Source organism: Saccostrea echinata, unplaced genomic scaffold (assembly GCF_033153115.1).
Source record: "Saccostrea echinata isolate AGI-Se365-2 ecotype Australia unplaced genomic scaffold, CSIRO_AGI_Sech_v1 ptg000054l, whole genome shotgun sequence".
In the NCBI taxonomy this organism is placed as follows: Eukaryota; Metazoa; Mollusca; class Bivalvia; order Ostreida; family Ostreidae; genus Saccostrea; species Saccostrea echinata.
This window is the reverse complement of record NW_026889803.1, coordinates 37,014,596-37,041,605: the sequence shown is the minus strand read 5'-3', so window position 1 is coordinate 37,041,605 and position 27,010 is coordinate 37,014,596. Positions and strand designations below refer to the sequence as shown.

Below are 27,010 nucleotides of genomic sequence, written 5' to 3'. Positions count from 1 at the left end.
CTACGTAGCTAAATAACAAAAGTTTCGAACCCGACTGCACACAACTCAGTTATAATTTACAATTGAAAAGGCAAATTACTGTATGTTATATTTTCTTATCTCCTCGTTCAATTTTATTGGAATATGTAAAGATCAGACAATAGATAAATAGATAAATATACATATATTTAAATCAAGGCAACATTCGATCCTGGTGCAAATTATGTCACTTCCATTTCGCACATGTGGTAAACTAACTCACCTACATGTACGAACACACACACACACATAGAGCGTTTACTATATCCCCTCCGCAACTCCGTTGCGAGGGGATAATAAGCTGTCTGTTTACTTTAATCTAATTTGGACTAACGGAGTTGACAGCGTTGCAATGCTTTATTGGTCAGCACATGTTTCAGTGCGTACACAGCGTACAAAGCAATTTTTATGCCCTGTTCACACGGAGAGTTTAACTCGCAGTAAATTAATGCGAAGTAAAATGATGCGAATTAAACTAATGCGAATTTTAAAAATTGCGTTCACACGACAGCTAATGCGAAGTAAATAATGCGAATTTTAATTCTATTTCTACAATAAGGCTATTCAGTGAGGCTATTATGACGTCATTTTACAAATCACGTCATATTGTGCAGAGCAGATCCATTTGACATAATGTCATAATATGTCTACACATTTTAGTGATTAACATAATTTTCCTTTGTTTTCCACTCAAAAAATAGCACAAGTACCTATATTTGACCATCGACATGTGGCCTGTGACTTAATTCTGCCCTTACGCATGCGTCAAAATTTAATTCGAATTAGCTTCGCTTAGCGTTCACACGGAGCTAATGCGAAGTAATTTAATGCGCAGTAAACTAATTCGAATTAAACTAATTCGCATTAAATTCTCCGTGTGAACGCGGATCAAATTTAATACGCAGTAACTTACGTTTAATTCGAATTAAACTCTCCGTGTGAACAGGGCATAACTGTCCCTGGGAACTCACTTTCTGTTCTTTTACAATATGATATTAGCATTGAAATATAACATTCCATGTTATGCTAATACATGTGTATTTATAAAATGAAGTTCATAAAGTCTTATTATATTCTCTTATTCAAAACCGAATTGTAATTGTTAAAGAGGGGTTTGTTCTGTTGTAATAAACATCTCTAACAAAAAACAACAACACTATTTTAAGCTATAGTTAACAATAGTAAAACATAGTTAACTAAAGTTAACTATAGAGATAACTTTGATACTATGAAAACTATAAAAGGGCTTTCAGAAATTATTGAGACAGTAACTTTAACTTAGTAAAAGAAAAAGAACAATTCTTGAAGATCCGCCGCCATTTTATCAAGAACAATTAAATAAACAAATGCGCAAAATGCCTCGTCAATATCATTTAATTATTAGATAAGACGCGTATAAGAATAAATTTGCATAATGTCTATTTACATGCCCTAAATATTGCAAAAAATGCATAGGTGAGCATGTGGCAGATAGGCCTTTCGTGTTAGTATTTCAATAATGAATAACATTTCAATAATAAATTCATTACTAGTTGGGAATGTTTTTCTGTTTTAAAAAAAAATCAGTTATGTTTGGAAGTTGATGAATCTGTTCACGTTATTGCAAAACAGCAAATAATACTTTTTAGTGGGTGCAATTTTGATTAAATTGAAAATTTTAGATGACAAAACTACATTTTTCGAGAAAAAAAATCAGAATATATAATTTAGGAGGGGGAGGGGGTCTTAACCCACAATTGACTACAACTGACTTCGCCCAAATACACATCCCAAATTCATTTGTTTTCCTTTCATATTTGCCCCAGCTACACCTCTTTGGAAAATTTCTATATGGCGATTTCTGCCCAAATTACAGCAGTGGTACTTGTTTTACCATGCTATAATTTGATTTGCACATGGTGTGTGTGCTACTTACATAATGAATTATTGACTATTTTGTGGTGTTACGTAGGAACTTGCATCATGTTTTAAATTGATTTAAATGGATTTATGTACCAGTAGAGTAAAGAAAGTTAATCTCTACCATCAGGTAATACATTAATTGGAATGAATGATAACCCAGCATGGAAGACTATATCTAATTACAGGTAAGTATCTAAAATAAAAGCGTTTCCTTAAACCAGATATATATCTTGTGTCATTACACATAAAATGGTCTATAGATCATGGCTCATGACTACCTGGAGGTCATTTCCACCTGCTGAAACTGGAAATTGTCAATTGAAATATCTCAAAAACATTTAAGCTCAATTCTTAACCAAAACTTAACCATATATATAATCTTGTTCTTTATGTCATGACACATGAAAAATAATACTGGTCAGACCCCTGGAGGTCACACACCTCCCAACTTATAATGGCCAAATATCTCAAAAACAATTAAAATTTTAATCCAAAACCAATTACAAAACAATATATACAATCTTGTTTGCACCTCTGTGTCATAATGCATTTGAATATAGGTCATGACCCTAGGAGGTCATCTCTTCCCTTAAACAGAAAATGGTCAAATACATAAAAAAACGATTGAAAGCAATAACTTTGGTACCTATTAAATCAAATCTGTAATGTTTTTTTTTTTGTCAAATTAGTCAAATTATTGACTTATTTAATGACAAATTTCACAGAAACAATTTCCCTGATTAATATAAATAACCTGACAGTGTACTTTTGCTTACTTAAATTCGGAAAATACATTTAAATACATGTAAAGTTTCCAAATGTTTTTAATTTCTATAATACCCTGGTACTTAAAATAATAAAACAAACATATTGTAACACACTTTAGAATTGCAGTTTACACATTAATGGACAGATCACTCTAACTGCAAAAAAGTACCATAGAGTTAGTTTCTAGAGGGATTTTAAAAACACGTATTCTTGTATTTTTGTCATCATTTGAAAACCTTGATTATAAAAATCATTGTCTGGTGTATATTTTTTCTTCCCTTGGCCATACCTGGCCCAAACCTCACCCATGGGTAGAAGGTGTGCAGGGACCTTGAACCAGTTTTACATGCAACGGTCGAGTTAAAATCCTTGTTTGGAGCATATCTCCTCTCCCTTGGCTCAGGTGGGTTCAACGTCATGAATAGGGTGTACTTGGGAAGAGGGTATGCAGTGACCTTGGATCGGTTTTCTACATGAAAGGACAAGGTCAGAAAATCTCTTTGCATAATCAAACCTTGTTCATTGTATGTTTTCTTTCCCCTTGGTCTTACCTGGCACAATCTTTACCCATAAAGTACCCATGGATTGAGGGTATTCAAGTACTTTGATCCAATTTTTTCAAGTAAAGGTGAAGGCGGAAAACCTCCTTGTGTAAAATCTTTGTCCAGAGCATATTTTCTCTCCTCTTGGCTCAATGCGCTCATACTTTATCCATAGAGTGTCCTTTCCTCCTGCAATGAACAAAGGGCTTTGGCTAATATCTTTTAAAGATAAGCTGTTTGTTTATAATATTTTTCGGTTGTATTTATCTTTTCATTTCATTTCCGATTGTTCTTAATTTGGGTAAGGTATTTGAACATCCATAATGATATTTCAGTTCCGTGGATTATGGGTTACTACAAAGATTATTTTCCTTTTATTACAAAAGAACGATAAATCTGTATTGGCCGTGTATTGATTTTGGATTGACCCCGTTTAATGCTACAATCTCCTCACGTGACAGTCGACAACCAATTACAAGCCAGAATTTCATGACAATGTCATCAGAGGTGGGGTAAAAAAAACATAGTGTCAAATCTGTATGTGGACTTCGTACTGATTTTATCTTTTTTTTCGTAGGGCACAGACATTTTGCTCTTCTAAACATTTCTTATCAGACTCAAGGATATGCGTCAATCCATGTGCAGGTTTTAACCTGAAAAGGACAGAGATATCAAATTCAAGTTTTGAATTTAACAGATGTGAAAAATTATGTATTTCCCTAGAAGAGTACGTAACTTCTACTGTTCGTATGATATCACCAATAAATTCCAATGATCGTTTTCTTTTCGGGCTTTTGTAAAAAGACAAAGATACGGATATTACATTTATGATTCGTTTACCTATTCTTCAGCAGAGGGAAAATAACGCAGATAAAAAATGAAGGTAAATCATTGTTCGTTTCCATATATGTCTAATTTCATTTGTATTTAACATTAAGATGTTCATCTATTGCATTCATTTATTCATGTCTTTTTCAGTTAAAATTATGTTGCATCTATTACGTATCAAGTGACCATTTTATTCAGCCATATTTGTAGAAAATAGCATGTTTAGAAATGTCCTTTCTCCGTCTTCGAAATTTCTACTTAAAGAATCCTTTTTAGGGGTTATATGTTAAGCGTACATGTGGGTTGAATACATGTAGGTGCCAGGTTAGGAAAATGTTTTATCTGATGGGCGCCAAATAAATATTTGCGGCCTCCATATATCATTTTCTGGGCAGATAGGTTTCTACCGCCGGTCATTGAAATATCTGGCGGCAGTCAGATAAAACTGGGGTTTATGATCCATATACGTGTGCTTGATTAATTGCTACACAGTTACATGTATGCTCTAGGTGTTATCTGTACCGTAAACAAAATACGTGTAATATAGACCTGAATTTATCATTTCATGTTGATGAAGAAAATGATTTTGAATTCTATGTCCAATATGCATGAAAAATTATTGACGTTTTCCTTTTTTAACTTCACAGAGCGGAATATTATTGTTGGTGGAGAAAATTGTAATGTTTTTGCTTTAGTGTATCCCTTTGTAATTAAATCTCAGAGTTTTGTGTCTTATGAACAAAGATTATATCTACACTTTATACAAAAATTTTCTTTTATAGCGAGCGCAGCGAGCGGCGCGAAGTGCCGCTCCCGAAGCGAGCTCAATACACCAGCGTGTAAGAAGAAAAGAGGAAATTCGGAATAATTACCGTCTTCCATGAAGACGGTATACAGAGTTGAAGTATTTTACAGTCTTCGGACTATGCACTTCCTCTCTTTTGTGATTGGTAGAAATTACATGATGTGAAAATTTCCAATTAATTCATTGGTTATAATGCTATTCAAGGCAAGGGAGATAATTTTCTGGTGATCTGATTTTTGTATGACTTAACAATTTTTCAAGATTTTCAATCTTAAAAAAAGATTGACAAAACGAACAGTTGAAAATGGCAATATTTTTATAGCAATAACTAAAAGGCGTTTCTATATTTTCATTGTAAACAGAAATGTTCTTTATCGCTTGTCAGCTTTTCAGCTTGTATTTTTCTTTTGCTTTGCACTTTTCTTTCTAATCCCTCGGCTTTCTCCGACCAGCAGCAGAGTTGGAGTTTATGGAGAAAGCCGAGCTTATGGTAGGGCTAATGTCAGTAAAACGTTGACGAAGAAATGATCAAGAATAATAAGGCCTGATAGGTGTGTGCCAATTTACTGTTTAAGGTTGTTGCTAAAGACGGCCAAGCTTTTTGAGAAAGCTCTACTTGTATCAGTACATTCGTCAAATTTTCTTGTGTAACATTTCCAGAATTTCTTCGCTACCAGGATTCCATGTGAAATTATTACAAAACATACAAAAGACCAAAGGTAATTTTTCCTTACCAAGAGATACGTTTACTTTTCTTTCTTTGCAGAGAGCTTAAAAGAAACAAAAAATAATTGCATCTACTCTAAAATATTGCACAAGACCTGTAGTCTCGTTCAACCAGACGCTCTAGACTGTGTCTTGTGCAGTGTGATGTTTGATTCATTGTATGTTGTTTTACGTCCCATTCGAGCATTTTACACTCATATAGAAACGTCACCATTTACCGGTGAAGGGCTTCAAATTTTGACCTTTAATCGGCACTCTTGGCCATTGAGCAATGAGGGATCTTTATCGTGCCAACGCCTGCGGTGACACGGAGCCTCAGTGTGATGTTTGAAGAGGCGGGTGAACGTAACAAGTGTAAGCTGTGTATAGGCAACTGCGCTCTCCCCAACGGTCACACCGTAAAGCATATTAATAAGATTATGTTACTCTTTGAAAATTTATGCTTTATCAGATTACCTTTCTCATCGTAAGAATCTTATTTGGCGGTGGCCAATTGTTTATGTGGCTGACGCCAGATATTAATTTGACCGGTGTCAGAAATTTACATGGCGACCGACAGGTAAGTTTCTGGCGGCTTATAAAGTGTTTGGAGATCAATAGCATTCAAAACACCATAACACGGTCAGGGGTCAAAAGGTTAAAGTATGCATTTTTTTGACGTCACAAACTTTAAACGCTGTTCAAGTGCAACGTCATAAGCTAAAATTAAAATTCATGATGGATAATAAAGGGATTTTGAAATATAAGTCAGATTTTCTGACAAGGCAAGTAGTTAAAAAAAATATAAAGATAAGCATTGAATCATTATTTTTTGAAATATATAGTCTCATAACTGCATTGGTGTGTGCAAACAAATTTTCATAGTTAGCGCGTTACTCAATTTGTTTGCACACACCGTTGCAGTTACATTATGAGACTACATGTTCACCTTTCAAAAAATGATGATTAAATGCTTAATTATCTAGCGGCCGCCAGATAAAAATTTTTCCTACCTTGCATCTACCAGTTTTCGTATGAACTAAACGTTTCAGTTGATGCGTTAATGGCACAGGGAGTAATTAAAGATAGGTCAAAGTCTCTTTTTTATGTCCAGTGATACAAATATGGGAAGTTTAATTTCATCCATCTGGGTCTCAAACTTACATGCATATTCCATAAAATTAATGTAAATCTTGTAATATATATATATAGAGAGAGAGAGAGAGAGAGAGATGTGTGTGTGTGTCTGTGTGTGTGTGTGTGTGTAGTGACAATTGAAAGAGGGGAGACAAGAGTTTGTAAGCAAACTAGTTGCAGAGCTGTTGCCCTCTTGTTGAGAAAATTCGAACAGACAAACTAGAGACAGAGTGGACGAAAATAATTAAAAAGTTAATTTTGATATCTTTCATATGATTTAATCATGGTCATGATATCAAAGGTTTCTGCTGTAAAGGAAGTTCTCAGATTGTGACAACATGTGGTTTGAATTGAAATTTTAAAAAATCCCAGTTCAGGCCATCTTTGAAAAATTGTTTGGTTGCCCTCCCCCAACCGAATGGCCAAAACTGGCCCGACTTAGAACTTTTTTAACCTCTAGGAAATGATTTTCTTTATACATTCCAGAAAATAAATTCTGAAAATTCAGCATTGATGTTAATTTTTTTTTTGAAAAACAATATCCCTCCACAACCTACCAAACCATTTTTTTCATCCTGAGTCGGGAGAGTGCAAAAACATTATTTTAAAGTTGGCCTCAAAGATCGATTTTACGTTTATCCATATTTCATGTACATTTATATTAATATTGGTTTTTCACTTATTTTTAGAAAATGAAGTTATCGCCACGAGTTCTCAAACTAACTCTAGCCTTTACTTTAGGCATGGTTACTATTGTCATTATTGGCAATATGTTCCGCTCAAGAAACACTGGAATTTTGTACAGCTCATTAACATACCAACAATCATGTGGCGAAACTGACGATGACTTTCAACTCTCTGGATTAGAGACCGTCAAAACTTTGATAGAAAAGGTGCCAACGAAATTTAGAAGCAAGGAATCGTCATGTTCACAAAAGAATTTTCCAAAACTAAACGATCGTTTGACTGTCGAAGAAATAGGACAAAAAACGGAATGCATAAGAAACTGGATTAAGGACCACAGGAAGGGAAACGATGCATTTTGGGCGGGGAATACTCAATATATTCGTCACTCACATCACACGTACTTAAATAAGGATAGCACAGTTTTTGATATCGGCGGAAATAAAGGCGAAGATGCAGAAGCTGTGATAAAAAGTTTTAATCCTGGAGCTTACATCATACTGGAGCCGATCAAAACTTTGTTCTCCAATCTGGTCACAATGTTTAAAAATAACGATAAAGTGACACTTTACAACTTTGGTCTGGCAAGAAAGAATGAAAAGTTCTACGTGAATGTTCTTGGTCATGGAGGAGATGCTACTTCCATTTTTACCGGAAATGATAATGGCGGAAGTTGTTTGCTACGTGTCGCAAACACAACTCAGTTTTTCGTGCAGGTGGGTATCCCTTGTTATGAAGTGGACTTGATAACCATAAATTGCGAAGGTTGTGAATTTGAGATAATGGAGGAACTTTTATCAAGTGGAATGATCGTTCAATTTAGACATATACAATTTGCTACGCATCCTACATTAAAACATCTAAAAAACCCTGCACAAAGATATTGTGAAATTCAGGAAAAATTAAAAAGGACTCATAAAGTTTCATATCAGTATAAATGGTGCTGGGAAAGTTGGACTCGGAAAGATATTGTTTAGGTGTATTCCATAAGCCAGACTTACAAAATTGGTATCTCGTAAATTTATAAGTGAAAATGACTTGAAAACTACTACATGTATTATATATATATATATATATATATATATATATATATATATATATATATATATATATATATATATATATATATATATATATATATATATATATATAAATTTTGCCAATAAACAATTAAAGCCATGACCAGAGTTACTACTTGCACATTTAATATTGCATCATATATGATGTCCGTAAATTATACATCTTGTAATTGAAATTTACGCGATAAGTAATGATCTTGAATTTGATAAAACATTCGATAAACTGCCCCACAAAAATGAGAGTAAAATGGTTGATACGTTGACGCTATTGGGACAAATAAATAGTTAATGTATTTATCGAAACTTTATTTGTTATTCATTTATCTAAATTATTCAAACCCTCTAGTACTTTCAACGAAATGGCGAAATTAACATGATAAACATGGATTTCATAAAGGTCCGGATCCGAATTATTTCATAGCAACTGCTTCTAAATTACATTGTAAAAGAGTAGAGGGGGTGTCTTCAATTATTTTTTCTGAGCATATTTTTATTCCCTTTTTGTGCCCCCCTCCCCTTTTTTAAATCGATGCTACGCGCCTGACATCTATTTTTTTCTACATCGTACCAAAAATTACGAAAGCCCAGAAGGTTCATTCGAGATTCGAGTTTCGAAATACGAGATTCGAAATTCGAGATTCAAGATCCAAACTAACCAATCAAAAGGCGGATGCAATATTTGATTTCTTCCCTTTATTAAGTTTTTACTCTCAGGATATCACTGAATATCTTTATAACAGATAGGTCATTTGCTTAAATAATAATGCAAGAAAAAATGTTATATGTATCAAAACAAAATAAAAATGAATTTTGGGTAACTTTTTGAAAAATATATATAAAATCTTATTTTCCTCATTAAACAAAATGATAGATACATATATAGATATAGGATCTCCCATGATTTGTATTTGGATATGATTTTTATCCAACGAGTTGTGTGTTTTTTATCCCCGAGCCTTGGCGAGGGGATAAAAACACACAACGAGTTGGATAAAAGTCATATCCAACTACAAATCATGGGAGATTCTTTTTATCCCATGTTTAATACTTTACAACGAATGTTTTACACTGTTTTATACAGGACTCCACTTCATTTTACTTCATCACTCTAACGCAAAAACCATTGTGACGTCACAACTGCACCTAACTGTGGAATATGAAAAAATTATCCAATGAGTCATATCCACGGGATAAAGGGGTAAACATGGGATAAAATATTATATGGTCTTATCGTTGAATTGGGAAATTAGTTAATAAGCACATTGATGAGGGATGAGGGAGAAAATTATTATTGATATGAAATACTGTGGATCGTCTTTACATTGCACAGTTAAGGATACATTTCATTACATTTAAGGGTGCATTTGTACAGTTAGACAGATCTACTATTTGATATGGAATAAAATGAATTCCAGTCTGTATTGTATATATAATTTTTGATTAATCCATGTATTCAAAGCCTTAGACCAAGATAAGTAATTGAAAACTTAATTTTTATATATTTCTCCTATTGGGAAACAGTGGTGTATATTCCTTTCTGTGTAGGCTAATGTGAAGTCACAGATTTCACCTAAAGCGTGTCATTGCCGAATTGCGGATAGGCAAGAAGGGAGTCGCCCCCTCTCAATAGGGGGGGGGGGGGGTCGGAGGACCACTTTCTGCGATCTTGGAGACATCTATCATTGTCATTATATATAATTATAAATCATTTAAACATATTTTTATGATACAGAAATTAAAATCTTTATGACCACTCTTAATAAAATTGAGAAATTTAAAATCCTTACACAGTGCTTGGAAACTTCTTTACTGAATAATCTAAATATAATTTTTAAAATGTTTTATGTTTGACTTCCAACTAACCCAAATATATTTCATAATTTCTATTCCCTGTCCTAATCGTAGACTCCTGTTTCTGTCATTTTTAATAGTCTGATATCGACTTCAATGTGACATTTCAATTTTAGATTTAACCAGCTATAAAAATCAAAAGTTTTGTATGCTGTAAAAATTGGACAGGCATAAAAGTGTGAATTGCTAAAAATACTTTTATTGCATTTGATGAAAAAATATGCTAGTGACTGGTAAATAAATAGGATTTATGATCATTTTCCCCCATTTTCAACCAAATACATGTATAAATAAATATTTTTTTTTTTTTACATCAAGAAAACGATGTGTAGGCTACAGCCTTTTTGCCTATATGGAATATACACCATTGGGAAAGTGAATGCGATTTTTTCTTTATCACTACTACGATGTCTTTCAAGATTTCTTGTGTACACTAAAAAGGCAAACATGAACTAAGTAATTTTAATACGTACTCCTTTAGGCTATACGAAATTTTCTAAGTCCTAAAGGTGTATAGAGGGTCCATTGTTTTGTTAAAATAATTAATTTTTTTATCATTATGATATACTTTTATATCTTTTTTTTCTCTATGGCCATTACGTCATGTATTGAAACTTGAGTATTGATCGGTTATGTATCTTGCGAGACCCGAGCGGTTTCCTTATAAATAATAATCGAATATATAATTATTTTGCCCATGCATCGCAAAATTGACACTGAATGTTGATAACCAAACATTTGTCTACCGTTGTAATAAAATAAACAACATAGCCATAGGACCCTGGGCACGTGTCCCACCCCCCCCCCCCACCCCCCAACATTCCCCTCATATTTTTTTACCGATATTACATACATGTACTATAGAAACCATAGCAACTTTATGCTGGTGTCCTTTCAAAAATAACGTCTAATAACCGTGATAACCCCCTGTTTTTTTTTTGGGGGGGGGGGTGCTTTACAGCGATTTTTTATTATTTCCTACGGGCCTGAACAAAGAGAAATCATTATCTTTATTAAGAATGTATATTTCAGCCATCCGTACTTAAGGGGCTGTCTCTTGGTTTCACAAACTTGGTCACTGGTTACTTTCTAATACCTTGTCACAAACTATATCCACTTTGAAACCCGTATTACTAATTATTATTAATCGCTAGTCACTTGCTTTATTGCACACTTAACTTTGAAACCCGTATTAGTCACTGATCACTTTCTAATACTTGTCACAAACTATATCCACTTTGAAACCCGTATTACTATTTATCATTAATCGCTAGTCACTTGTTTAATTGCACACTAATAATTCTCATCGACTACAATTCGTCCCCCCCCCCTCTTTTTGCTCTTTGAATCCGGTTATCAATATTTATTATTATGACATCAAACCTGCAAAGAAAGTAGATAATACGATATAGATATTCTTGATATAAATCTATTACAATATTTTAGAAATTATAATATAAATTTAAGCATTTTTGCAGACCAAAAACCCAATATTTTTTTCTAATTTCGTTCTAGCTGATATATATAACACTCTTTCTTGCATTGTAATATAATCAAACCTCTTCGGTTTGAATATATTCAATGATTTCTTGAAGGTCAAAACTTAGCAAAGGGGAGTAATTGAATCTTAAACCGCCTTTTGATTGGTTAGATTGGATCTTGAAACTCGAATTTTGAATCTCGAATCTCGTATATCGAAACTCGAATCTCGATTGAGTCTTCTGGGCTTTCGTAAAAAATAGATTAGGAAATTACAAATAAATACAACTGCTTATGTTTATTTTAACCTGGCTTCTCTCATTATAATTACCTTGTTTGTAAATATAGCTTATCATTGGATCGTTTCCTGACTGATGTATTTCATACCGATTGTTATGCCTTTATGTTTATTCTAAAGAACTATATTCAGTAGAAGCAGAATTTTGCCCCCATAAAAGCCAAATTTAGAGTCTCTAATATGTACAGAGTTGTATAATAATTTATTAAAAATCTGAATAAACAAAAACTATTATTTTCTACTAGATTATTCGCAATTTTTGTTTCTGTGATGTCACAATTTTTTTGGATTTTCAATATAGAGGACAATATGGACAAAATTCGTTCAATTTTAAGCATTGAAATTACTGAGCGCAAGCTTGCCCCCGGAAAAATATTCAATAATTTCACTGATATTATAATTCTACACATTATATCAAAAGATTGAGCCGGGGCAGATCTGCACTCAACGACTTTTAATCAAATATCGATCAAAACACTTTTCTCTCACAATCATTAAAACTCTGAAACAACGTCATCTTCTTGACGTTATATATAACGTATGGCATTATGGCTGATGAAAATCATTTCAAATGATTTCAATTCTGCAAATATCCAATGCTTTAGAACATAATTGTAGATTTCTCCATCACAATTTAATTGGGAACTCCTTCTAGACACTTCTGGAATTTCCAGAGGTCCATGTGCTAAGTCCTCTTTACAGTTTAATCGACCAATGTTCGTTCACCTTTAGCACATATCAATAAGGTAACTGTCATCTTTCAAAAAATTAAAAGTGATTTTTTTTATCATATTTTATCAGTTACTTCCTAGTTTGCTTCCCACAGTCCTGTAGCTAGTTTATTAATATAAATTTATTTGTAAACAATCAATGAAACAGTTTTGTCAAATCTGTGTGTGTGTGTGTGTGTGTGCTTTACATTGTCAACCTTAAACATGTCATTATGAAATGTACAAGGTATAAATAATTCGACAAAACAATTTAATGATAGAAAAGAATTTAAAAGGTACAAAATTATTAACCTATTCAATATGTTAGAATTACGGAAATAAAATAACTATTAATAAATTTAATATTAGGGTTAACCAATTTTATTTCCCAAATAAGATATGTCTGCGAATTCAACGTCATTATAAACAACTAAAAAAGATTTATAAGTTCAGCAAAACCAATATATATATATATATATATATATATATATATATATATATATATATATATATATATATATATATATATATATATATATATATATATATATATATATATATATATATATTAACCAGAATCAAAATAAAAAGAAGTGATAAAATATCATTTGCCAAATTTATTTACATAATACATGCTGATATTTAATTTTTTTACGTTCTATCTCACATCTTGTTTATCCAGATATAAACAGTCAAGTAATACAGGAAAACTCTACCTGTATTCCAATCTCCTTCTTAAGGTTTTCCGACTTCCTTCAGAAGACCTTATTGTTTTCCTTCTATTTTCTATCATTATTAAGTTCTTTCGTTTCAGTCAGATGACCTTATAGTGACCTTGTAGTGATTGTACTGTTTATTATTATTTTTTCCTTATTTTTTTCTTTTATTCAGCCTTTGACATTAAAACATTTCAGGGTAAAATCTCCTCAGACACCCCCTTATAATCCGCACCGGGTGTGCCTAGGGTTCTCTGGATTGGATAGCATAGATATACATTAATATCAATAGTCACACGAGTATCTTTTTTTAAAGGTGCTTAGACACAGATTTGAACTTAATATTTTCTCAAATTTTCTGTATAATATCACGACTTATATTTTGCTATAGCATTTCACACGAAAATATAATTAAAAACTTATTTCATCTGGAAATTATTGGAACTACGAATTCCGGGACGCGTTTGAATAACACATCTTTGCACTTACACAAATTTTAACTTTATCCTTAATATTTAAGAAAAGAAGCGATTTTGTTACGTATTAATGAAAAATATTACATCTATAATCCAGAAAATTCAGAGTAAAAATGTTCGAAAGCAAAACCAGCTCACCAGTATTGTCAGTCCGTGCTCTGTGATGTGTATAGAGTTTAACAAATTGAACTCTGTCGTGAAGCGTAAACTGTTTTTGTAAACAGGGCACGAGCTCTGTTATTGTTAATGTTTACGATTCACCGAGTGTGTTCAGTTGTTAAACTCTGCACACACCACTGAGCACGAACTGACAATACTGTGAGTGGGTTTTGTTTTCGAACATTTCTACTCTAAATTTTCTGGGATATAGTTTCAATATTTTTCATTAATACACAACAAAATAGCCACTTTTCTTAAGTATTAAGAATAAAATTAAAATATGTGAAAACGCAAGGATGTGTCAATCCAACGCGTCCAGAAATTCGAAGTTTTAATAACTTCGAGACGAAATAAGATTTGTATTATATTTTAGTATGAAATGCTATAGCAACATACAAGTCATGAAATTATACAGAAAATTTGAGAAAATATTAACTTCAAATCTGTGTCCAAGCACCTTTAAGAATATATATAGAACAATGAAAAAAAAATCATTTTTTTTTTCTTAACATATCGGTAAATTTCATTTTCTGGAATGAAAGAGAAACTCTAAACAAAATTGATCTAAAAGTATTCCGTATTTTTTCCTCCGTTTCACATTGAGTCAAAAATTGTACTGCACAAATGATATCTGGTTATAACCTTGAATATAGAAATTGATTTTTTTTAGGTCACCTGAGTCACTCAGGTGACCTATTGCTATCCGTCTTTGTCTGTCGTCGTCCGTCGGTTGTAAACTTTTGAACATTTTAAGCTTCTTCTCTGGAACCACTCAACCAATTTTGGCATATGGCATCTATGGGTGAAGGGAAACAAAGAAATGTGAAATTCATGGCCCCTGCCCCCAGCTGGGACCTGAGGGGCAGGGCTAAAACCAACAAAATTAATGCAATCTTCTTCTTTACTCATGAACATCAAGAAGTCAAACTATTGGCATGAATGTAATAAGCATTGAACTATTTACCACAATTGTGAAATTCATGGCCCCAGGGTCAGGGGTTCTGGTTCTTGGGTTGGGCTATATAGAATATATAGTGAAAGTGCATTATTTCTTTGAAACCTTCTTCTCTGCTCCTGGGCACATGTATTAGATAAACAAGCAAAGTACATAGTTATGTAGAACAAGACTGCCTCTTCCAAAATTGTAAATTTCATGGTCCCTGGTTCAGGGGTTCTGGTGTAAGGGCGGGGCTCTATAGATTATATAGTGAAAATGTATTAATTCGTTGAAAATCTTCTTCTCTGCTGCTGGGTGTTATTTAAACAAAGGAAGTGCATGGTTATGATAAGCAAGAATGCCTCTTCCAAAATTATAAAATTCATGACACCAGGGTCAGGGGTTCTGGTGAAAGGGTGGAGGGGGGCTCTATTGATTATATAATAAAAATGCATAATTACTTTCAAAATATTTTTTCTATTCCTGGTTATAATGCAAAGAAACAAAGGTATAGTTATGATGAGCAGGGGTGCTTTTAATTTTTTTTTTTTTAAAACTTGTGGTCCCAGGGGTTCTGCTGTTTCTCCGAGGGGGGGGGGGGGGCTCTATTGATAACGTAGTGAAAATATGTGAATTCTTTGAAAATCTTCAACTAATTGTATGGTTATGATGATGAGGGTACCTCTTCCAAATTTGTAAATTTCATGATCCTGTGTTATGCGTTCTGATGTTAGGGTAGGGCTGTGTAAAATCTGTAGTGAAAATGCATTATTTCTTTGAAAATCTTCTCTGCTCCTGGGCAAATTGGAGGCAGCCAGATTTAAAGTTTTAATAGGCAAGGGTATTTTTTTTACCAGAATTTTGAACATCTGGACCATTTAGTCAAATGTCCTGGTCCTGGCCAGGGCTCTATTAATTTTTATTCTAGTTAGCAAAGTTATTCCCCTTTACCATTCACCTTTGATGATTAATCACTGTAAATAATGTATTTGAAAGGTTAATAGAATAAGAGAATTATGTAAGAACATTTATTTTATTATACAAAAAGTACTTTCAAAGTTTTAATGATCAGGTAGACTTGGAATTAATTAATGAATAAAAATGAGACAAAAATAACTTATCTTTTTTTAAATGCTCTTCAAAGGCCAATATGAGAGGTGATAATATGGGGTTAAAAATAGATATTTTGTTAATAGTCTGCATGGAATGTGATAAATGGGGGACAGATAGATATTAGACCAATTATTTTGTTGATCCTATTTATACTTTTTTTTTGCTTTTGGGCAACAAAGCTTCATTTATCAGATTATGGATCCTCTAAATTGTTGAACTCAGGTGACCGTTAAGGCCCTTGAGCCTCTTGTTTTTTAAACAGCCAGTAAATACAAAAGAGGTAAAATAAAAATTTACAGTTGATGTGTATAAAATATATCATTTCTGCATATGAAAACCGTGTTAACATGGAGGTTCCATTTTACCTTCAAAAGTTCGTGTTCGACCCCCACTTCTTAACATGCTTCTTCGGTCAGGCTACCCAAGAAGCATGGGATTTCATGAGTAATTATATAATTAAAAATAAATAATTTACATGAAGAAAAATAAATACATTCTAAAAACAACAAAAAACAAATAGTATATTTTCCAGCCAATATCGAACTTTAATGATTCACTTACTATTTTCTATATATTTGAAGAATCGTTACACTTGTATAGAAGATGTTCTCTGTTTTCTATTTCTCTGCACTTGTCACAAAATCTGTGCACATCAGTATCCCATTTACTAATATTCAGATTATTATTCAGTAGTTTATGTAACAATTTATAATTAATATTAGCAATTTGTCTGTCAAACATTTAAATAATTTTTATATGAAAAATTTGTGCCCATAATGATCTAGGGATATCAGTCCAGTATTTCACAGTAACAGGTTTTTGAAATTCCTTTGCTCTCAATATGTTGTAGAAAAAGGAGGATTTCTGACTCTCAAAATTACAGTAAACATCTCCATAAAATAAAATAAATTAAATTGAGAATTTTTAATGTTGACACGCTGAGCTTTTCTACATTCAAAAAACCTAGAGTTCTTGTTAAACACAGATTTCACTATGAAATATTCACAGAATATATTTCTTTTATCTAATTTTTTTCCCCTAAAAAGTATTAAATATCTTGTAATCTTTCACTTATATCAAAAAGATCTTTTGTACATAACACACCTGATTTTATCCAGTTTGATAGAAATATTGGCTTGTTTTTATACATAAATAATATGTTTTTCCAAATACGTAATGACAGAAACTCATTCGTGGACATTTTTTCATATCTTTTTTGGTTTTTTGCATTTATTGAATGCACACAAAACCTCTTTGTAGAAACAAGGAAGCGAATGTAATTCTTGATAATCTTAAATATCTTGCAAATTTGTTTTGAGTAAATAGTCAAGAGTAATTTTTTTCTTTTCTAAGAATGCTTTGTTTACAAGATACTAAACCATTGCTGGATTTAAGATTTCTTGGAATCCAAATGGCTTTTGCAGAAAGGAACTTTGTTTCAACATCAAAGATATTAATACCACCCTCCTCCTCTTTTCCTATAAGAGAATTCCTTTTTATCCTATCTTTAGCATTCCATATAAAATTATAAATTATTCTGTTGATTTGTTTGAAATATTCCTTAGGAGTGTTTGGAAGAATACTTACTAAATACTGCAATTTTGATATGATGAGATTATTTACAATTTCTTTCTTACCAAAAATAGTCAGTTTTCTTTTCTTTTTACCCATGCTTTAAAGATATCAACAATTTTATTTATTTTTTCATTCCAATCCATTTTCCCAGTCCTAGAAGTATACATTCAGATTTATGTAAGTTAAGGTTTGGACCTGCGAAGATTGAGAAATTATGTATAATATCTATCATGTTTTACAGACACTAAGTCCTTTAGAGAGTTCGTTGAATCATTAGCATGTTGTAGCATCTTAATTTCACAGTGATCATTTGTTTGAAAGGCTTTTACCTGTTCTAATTTATTTACTCTAATTGACAGGATTTCAGTAGTTAGGATAGATAATTATGCAGAGATGAGACATCCTTGTCTGATACCTCTTATTTTTCTACAAATTTTTTAAATAAATCATTATTCTTCACTCTAAACGTAGGATTATTGTATAGAATTGAAATCCACTTTATAAAATTTGGACCAAAATTAAATCTTTCTAATGCTTGTATCATAAATTGCCATTCAACAGTATCAAAAGCTTTTTCAAAATCTAAAAATAATAGTTAGCCGTTCTCTCTATGATTTTCACAATAATCAAATACATGTACATGTACATCTTGAATTAGACAAGCATTTTTAACTATATATATATATATATATATATATATATATATATATATATATATATATATATATATATATATATATATATATATATATATATATATATATATCGACCTTTTATATATGCTTACTGGTTTTCATTCACTAATTTTGAATGAAATATGAAGATAACGAACAGAATTCAATCTCGAAAGTCCAATGAAACGATAAAAAGAGCCATAGCGCATTTGATAGGCATTTTCGCCTACTCTACTGGTGATTTCTTAAATTCATTGTTTATCCAAAATTTTGTCATACAATATTAGTTTATACATACGTAAAACCAAACCACACACTAATGATATTTCAATATTGATAGTTCCTTCATATGATGAATATAAAAATTATCCAGTTTGTATGGAGTGTTTAGTAAATATTGAGGTATCCACCTAAAGATGACAAACTGTTGCCAAAGACCACCCTTAACCAGAAAAACAACTTTTGAATAATTTTATTTTGATATGACTGCACTTCATTACATTTAGATAATTTTGGTTAAAGGTGGTCTTCATATTGAAAATGATGAAAATATATATTCAAATTTTCCTCTTATATAATCTTAAGATTTAGCAATCTGTCTTAAATTTATCCATTCGACATCATTGACTTCGTTGGCACAGTGGTATGACTGCTGGAATGTAAATATGGTGATTGCGAGTTCGAGCCCCACATTTTTCCATTTATGCTTTTTTAATTTTTTTTTTTCTTTGTGTATCTTTTCTACGTTTTTTTTTTTATTACGTTTTATAATATGCATAATTTCAGGAAGTTATAATATACACATTACACTTTGAAAGTATCTCGAGAAAAGACAGTCGTAAACTATTTTATTAAAGTCATATATGGCGTATTTAGCTAAAATTAAAAAGATCTTTCTATTTGTTTTATTACTTTATCTAAAGATAGGACTTTCCTGTAAATTACACAATTAAAATCAATCACGTTTCACAGGTATTAGAAATTTAATACAATATCCGATTTATTTAACGACTCCGCATTTAATTAACAGACACAGTTTAAAATCAATTTAACTATGGAAACATTCGGTTATTCAAGTTCAAAATCAGTGAAAATTTTTATTTGAACGTAAAAAACATATATCACGTTTATCTTCACTCAATCTCGGATTTTTATTTTATTTTATTTTTAGCTCAGATACGCCATATATAGCTTTAAAGTTTGTAAATTCATAGCTACTTGTTTTATTTTTATTGATTTTCTAAATCTTTTGTCTCAGAATTAGAGTATTGAACAAATTAAATAAATGTCATATGACATACTTGCAACTATGAAAATATAATACTCGTCCTCAAACCATATTACATAGTTTGATCTTGAATTGAAAAAGGTATATCTATAAATAGAAACAGGTGATTTCCTTTTAAATTCTTGAGTCGGCCGTGTTGTCGGAGAGGCAACTATGGCTCTTTGGAGCAGAGCAAACACGGACCTCAAAATTTAGAGGTTGGATCAGGTGTCATGGAGGAGTGAGCATCCCCTGCCGACCGGTCACACCCGCCGTGTGCTCCTTGTCATGATTGGAAAACAAAAATCGGAAAAATCCGTAGCACGGCCAGGAACACGTTAAGTTCCTTTACAGTACCGTTGTCAGAGACCTTTAAAGTTAAGCACTAAAACTGGTTTGTTGTCATGCCCACATAGGTGATGTCCGTCCGGTGTCAAAACTTCAGAGAACTAATAATTAGTTTAATTTCATTTTCCAAGTGAGTTAATTGATTACAATCTCTCAAACTGCAATGGGGAACAGAACTGACAATATATTTGTAGGTGCATTAATAACGTCATATATACATGTAAGAGGTTATATTACAGTAGTTTGCGTTGGCGATACACCACCTTGCTTAAAACATATTTTGATTTGTTTTAATTTTCTTTGAAATGAACAGATTTTTCTTTTATACAATAAACAATACCCAACACTAGGTACAAGTAATATTATAGAATATTCTTAGCCCCTGAAATAAAAATCAAAGCTAAGTAAAACTGAAATTTTTGCTGTAATTCAAATTATGTCATGACAAGTTACGAAAATTCAGTCCGTTGTCATTGGTCCGTTGTCAGAATTGTACTGTATAAAACATTGGTAAACTACTGTTTAATGGATTCTATTTATCAATAATACCATCAAAACAGAGGGAAAAGATGCTGGAAAGGAAAACCGGCCATATCATTCCGCCGAGCGAATAATTATGTAATTCGTCTGAACAAATTTCTAATTCATCCGAATGAATATATGCATGTAATTTGTCCTAACAAATATCTTATTCATCCGAACAAATAAATATTTTTTTTTATCTGACCCTCCAACGGCGCTGTAGGTTTCGAACAAGTGCTTTTTAAAGAAAATTTAAAAGCATGTTAACGATAACTTTGCACTGATTCTTCTAGATTTGTTTCTAAGAGAAAACCTAAATAATTTAGTTTGTTTAATTTAAATCAAATTCAAAGGACCAATCTCATTATAAAACAAAAATGATTGAAATATCAATGGGTGGACGATTTAACATACTGAATAGTATGCGTTTTATTTTACTATTGGTAAAAAGTAAAGATGATTTATTAGTTATAAAGTGAAATATTGTCAGCTACATGTATACACAATGCCAAAGTTTGTTGGTTGGCTGCTTGCTGCTTCATGTCCCTTGAACACTACTGACTGCCTATTGAGGGATGTTTTAGATCTGTACTCGGCACTTGTGGACATACAATGTAGAACAGAAAAAAGATTTATTTCGTACCAACAGCTGTCTTCTATGACACGGGACTTGTATCGGTCTCGACGTCTGCGTTGATATTTGAACCAGTGACGTAAGGATCAATTCTCTTGCTCCTCCACACTAGAGTGAAATGCTCTGACCACTGCATGTGCTTCGTGTTGCTAAGGTGTTCACCCTTTAAAGTCTAACTTTGAAGCTCGGAAAATCTTAAATTCCTGTGTCATTGCTATCATTATTTTTTGTTTTAAAAGGCTACTCCTCCTACAGTTTTAGTCTGATATAATAATAAATCTTGCCACAAAAGAGACTAAACCAAGGATCATTATTCTATTTATTGCTGTTGCAAAGTTTCAAGTCCAAGTGCTACTTTTTATCTTCCTTTATAAATACAACAAGTAGAGCTACAGTCTCGTCAGAGACTTCTGGTTTTTCTCATTATCTGAAAGTTCACTTCCCTTCGCGATTTTTGGACAAAGTCTGAAACTTTCAGGTATGATAGAGTGTGATTTGTAGATATGTGATTAAAACATTTCGTGTATCGTCGACGTCGGCACTTCCGGTCGTCACAGGAAGTTATTTAAAACGGGCAATTTTTTTTTTACTCTTTGCTTTTCATTATGATATTAATACTGAGGATAAATAGGGAATTTCATCAGAATGCTTAATATGTAATTTGTTTAAAAATTTATCAACCTGTACTCTAGATATTATTATTCGCTATTTTGAAGCGATGGTCTTTCATATCTTTCATGCTGGCGACCCGAACTCAATCTCCAGGGGCCTGTTTCATCAAAGGTCGTACGCCCTGTCGTAGAGCTACGCCGGCGTAAAGTCGGGACTAGCACAAATATCTGCTTTTCATTAAACAGCGTTATCTTTACACCGGACTTAAGTTAGGCCAAAATTAACTAATGACTGGTTTTGGACCTCCCTCACAGAAAAAAAAACTACTAGACTTTCCTCAACACAATATTGATATATAAAAACTAGTAAACTACCAAAGGTGGTCTTTCCTTCGATTTAGGTTTATGTATTACCGTACCCTTTGCAATTCGCCAAATAAAAAAAAACTTGTATGACATGTTTGTAGCTCTGGCATTTCTTTGCAATAATTAGACGACAGCTTTCTATCTGTTTCCACCTTTTATTATCGATCCTCCTTTTAAGCTATAAAAGTGCACCAAATGTTTTAACACTCATAGCCCAAGTTTATCATACACTTTTTTTTTTTAAAATAATATTTATTCTTCATGATCAGTAGATCATTTGCCCATTTAGCGCATGTTTCCTCTTAGGTATCTGTAAGAAAATAAAGCACCCGTCTGATAAAGAAAGTTTAAGATTCATATTTCCTTTATCAGAAATCTATAAACTGTGATAATGTTTTTTTTTAGTGTCTATACAATCTCACTGTAAATCTGGTATACAGCTATCAAGTTGCTCACAGAATCTAAATTCGTTGGTGCCCCCATAGATCTTAATCGATCAATAAAACGGCGATCTTGTAACACTCCTTTTTCCATTTCTAGAATTTTTAATCCAACTGAACACTGTACAACGTTAAATGTTTGTCTTTCCAGAAAACAAAAATATAACTTTCATATTGCTTCTTCAGCGATTGTTGTAATGAAGCGCAGCTTTTACACACACCCACATTTTCGTTATCTTGGAAGAGACCTTTTTTTAACAGTTTTGGGCTCAGTGTAGTGACCATGGATATTTTTAAAAATGAATTCCTTTGCAAAGATTATAGGAAAAAGCACGCAGTTTTGGTGATTGTGAGTTCTTAAAGGTGCATAGACACAGATTTGAAGTTTATATTTTCTCAAATTTTCTGTATAATATCACAACTTATATGTTGCTATAGCATTTCACACGAAAATAAAATTAAAAACTTATTTAAGGATGGATTCTTGTCAGCATTTTACGTCGACAATGGGTCTCCATAAATTATGCAAGTCGTAAAATGCAAAATTCATATTTAATTATACTGAAGGAAAAACTATTAGTTAATTTGTCAGTTTAAGTAATGTTGAATCTATTTCTTTTGAAATTAATAAATTTTTCGTAACATTTTCTTTGATTTGCGACAATCGCCATAATATTCGCAGTTCGGTAGCGAATGTCAACATGTCCAGATCATTTTCCGTAGAAAACCCCGAGAGGGTTGTTTTGTAAAATCTACAAACTGTGAACATTATCGAAGCATTGCAGAAGCCCAGGGACAGTTATGACAAATTAAATCATAGTTATTTATGCCCGGGAAATTCCGATCAGCCAAAAGGGAAGCTTGAACTTGAAGGTCACAAACATGTGCAAAATTGCAGATCCACGTTGCCTCGTCTGAAGTCATGTCCTGTGCAGTGAGCATGTAAGTTAGTTATATATGTCTGTAGAATTTTATAATTTTGAAATTGAATTCAATTACATGCTGGTTTGTATTGATTTATGGGAATTCGCACGGAAATTATAGTCCTGTTATCAATATTTCGTCTGCTTATTCCCGCGACTTGTCAACATTTGAAGAGGATATATTTCGTGTGTTCGTCAGGTTTATGAATAATAATTCACAAAAATAGCATTTTTTGTATATGATTACAACAAATTTTATATTTTTAACTAGCCTACTTTGTTCAAGACACAACAATCATCAAGTTATTAGAAAAGTAAGGTGTCCCGCTTGGGTACAAATCAAACAGAAAAATAACTTGATATTGTATGTGGAAATATCAATAATATTGAAACACACAATTGTCTAATAAATAGAGCAAAATGAAACATTATTGTTAAAAAACTATTTATATTATTGTTTTTTTTTTACTTTTCTGTACTTTTAGGATAAAAAATGTCTATTTATTTATATCCAATACATTATAAGACATTATGCATATGGTAGAATCTATCAAAATATCTTCATTCATTTAAATCAATAAATGAAATACAGATGAGATAAGTTGTTTAATCTTATAATCAATTTCCATTAATTTAAAAAAATAGTCTAAGGGATGTTCATGTTTAATTCTTAGGAGAAAATCAACCCTACTTTACCCTAGACTAGAAAAAAGACTTGAGGTCAGAATGCAGGATGATTGAGCAAGGAGTGCTGGCAGATGGACTATTGAGGTACATGTATAAGAAATATGGACACAACTTTATCTAACTATCATGTAATGCAGCATCTGTGTTGCTATGTAAAATATTTTACTTTTTTTTTTTCAAATTATAGGTCAACAAAAAATTTGGACTTTCATCAGGTGGACACATGTTCAGCAAGAAATTCTCACATCAAATGAATGATGGCTGTCTGTGGAAAAGAGATTTTCTCAGAATATATCACAGATCAGAAGCAGGAATTACATATTTATCTGATCAAAGAAATATTTTTGTAGAAATGTGGAAGTCAATGCATGTTATCATAGTTACTGCTGCTTGTTGCATGATTCCATTCTTGATTTTTTTCAGAAACTTTCAGTCAAAAATAGTTTTATTTATAATTATATAATGTTTAATTATTTGATTCCCAAGTACCCGATACAGTGCACACTTTGTAGAATGTGATTACTTTACAAAATCTTTGATTCAGATTTGAAATCTTACTCCCAGAGTGAATTTTTCAAGCATTATCTTTCATTAGATTACAATGTGAAGATTTACGTGTACTGGCATTACAACAACTTGTAAATGATATATACCTAGCTCTATGTATTCAGTTGCTTTACATTTTCAAATACAGTTAAAATCTTAAAATACAGTTCTGGAATACATAAAAATGTGCCTGCTTTAGATCATTTAGTTAAAGGGTGGTTTTAAGCAAGAGCATGTCGAACAAAATTGCTGGTAGTGGCCGGGTTAAAATTTAGATTTTTACAAATGAACTACATACATGTACTTGCAGTAGAAACCCTCAAGAGGTAATTTTTAATTCATTTCAATATAAGTTATTGACACTGATCAATAAATGTTTGTGCTACAAATTCTTAAAAAGAAATTTCATCCTTGAATAAGTATTTTGCATCTAAATGTGAAATTAAGTTTGATAGCTGCATGCATATTATTGTTACAAAGTTCAAGGATGTCATTTTCAGGCAAAGATGTCAAAGGGCATTTGATTGCCATAGATGGCTTTTTCGTTATCTTAAAACTCCAGCAAATTTTACGCAATATGTGATCACAATGAGGAGTTATATTTATTGGTGCTGAACAAACTATATACTTATAAATGTGTGTAGGTATTTATTGTCCCTCGCTTTCGCGAAAGAGAGGGGACATTAAATCTCATTCATCTGTCGGGCTGTCTGTCACAAAAACTTTAACCTTGGCCATAACTTTTGAGTGAGAAGAGATTGGGCTTTTGTATTTCACATGTACATTACCTGTAACAAGACCTTTCCAAATATACTGTGAATTTTGACCCCGTGGCCTTGGCCTTGAAGTTTGACCTACTTTTCAAAAAAATTAACATTACCTTAAATTGGTCATAACTTTTGAATGAGAAAAGATAGGACTTTCATATTATGCCTGTTTATTACCTGTGACAAGACCTTTCGAAATTATACTATGACTTTTGACCCCGTGACCTTGACCTTGAAGTTTGACCTACTTTTCAGAAAATTGACATTTCTTTAAATTGGTCATTAAATTTAAATGAGAAAAGATAGGGCTTTCATATTAAATATGAACATTACCTGTAAGAATACCTTTCCAAGTGTACTATGATTTTTGACCCCATGACTATTACCTTGAAGTTTGACCTACTTTTCAAAATTTTTATCTTTGCTTATAACTTTTGATTTAGAATAGTTAGGGCTTTCATATTTAATATGTGCATTAGTAGTGACAAAGTGTTTCCAAGCATGCTATAATTTTTGACCCCTTTACCTTGACCTTCATGTTTGACCTAAATTTCAAAAATTTTATATTTGGTGATTACTTTTGAATGACATATGATAGGGTGTTCATATTTGACAAGTGCATTACCTGTGTCAAAATGTTTCTGAATATGCTATGATATTTGACCCCGTGACCTTGACCTTCCAGTTTGACCTAATTTTCAAACATTTCATCAGTTTGCTAACTTTTGAAGGAGCAAAGATACGGCATTCATATTTGACAAGTGCATTACCTGTGACAAGCATTTCCAAATGTACTATGATTTTTAATCCCATGACCTTGACCTTGAAGTTTGACCTAATTTTTAAAAAGTTTATCATTGCGAATAACATTTGATTGAGAGAAGAGATGGTATTTACATTTGACATGTGCATTACCTGTTTCAAGACCTTTCTGATTGTATACTCTGGTTTCTGATATTTTTTTTTACATGTGCATCACTTGTGAGAAGATCTTTTGGATTTTATTATGATATTTGACCTCATGACCTTGATCTTGAAGTTTGATGTAGTTTTGAGAAGCTATAGTCTTTGCCATAACTGTTATTAATTCAATAATTTATGTTTTTTTGTATGATGCACTGATAAGACAGGACAAACAAATAAGACAGTTAAAATATGCCATAAATAATGGCATTGGCATCCCATCCACTAAGATATTGAAAGCGGGGGACCACAATTCTTTGAATTTGCTTGTTGTTTTCAAAACTCAGTTTACAAATGTAAAATATCCAATAATAACATAATACCAGGGACCTATATGTATATAACTACATATACATGTACATGTATAGGCATATATATTAGTCCCTCTGATATTCATATATTAAGCTTTGAATGGCATGTTCACTATACATGTATATTGATTTCATGTTTATGTCATAAATAATGTATTGAAATCTTTTC

The 27,010-nt window shown here is 32.2% G+C and overlaps 1 protein-coding gene and 1 long non-coding RNA gene across 2 annotated transcripts; both read left to right on the top strand.

The window, feature by feature from the left end:
- The first annotated feature begins 7,452 nt into the window (after positions 1-7,452).
- Positions 7,453-8,429, top strand: LOC133206367 (uncharacterized). The gene has a single exon (XM_061342318.1). The coding sequence runs from the start codon at positions 7,476-7,478 to the stop codon at positions 8,364-8,366; it is 891 nt and encodes a 296-aa protein (XP_061198302.1). The 5' UTR covers positions 7,453-7,475; the 3' UTR covers positions 8,367-8,429.
- A 14,888-nt stretch (positions 8,430-23,317) lies between these two features.
- On the top strand, positions 23,318-27,010 carry LOC133205975 (uncharacterized). The gene is made up of 3 exons (XR_009723685.1): positions 23,318-23,586; positions 24,242-24,338; positions 24,442-27,010. It is a non-coding gene; the product is annotated as an uncharacterized LOC133205975 (long non-coding RNA).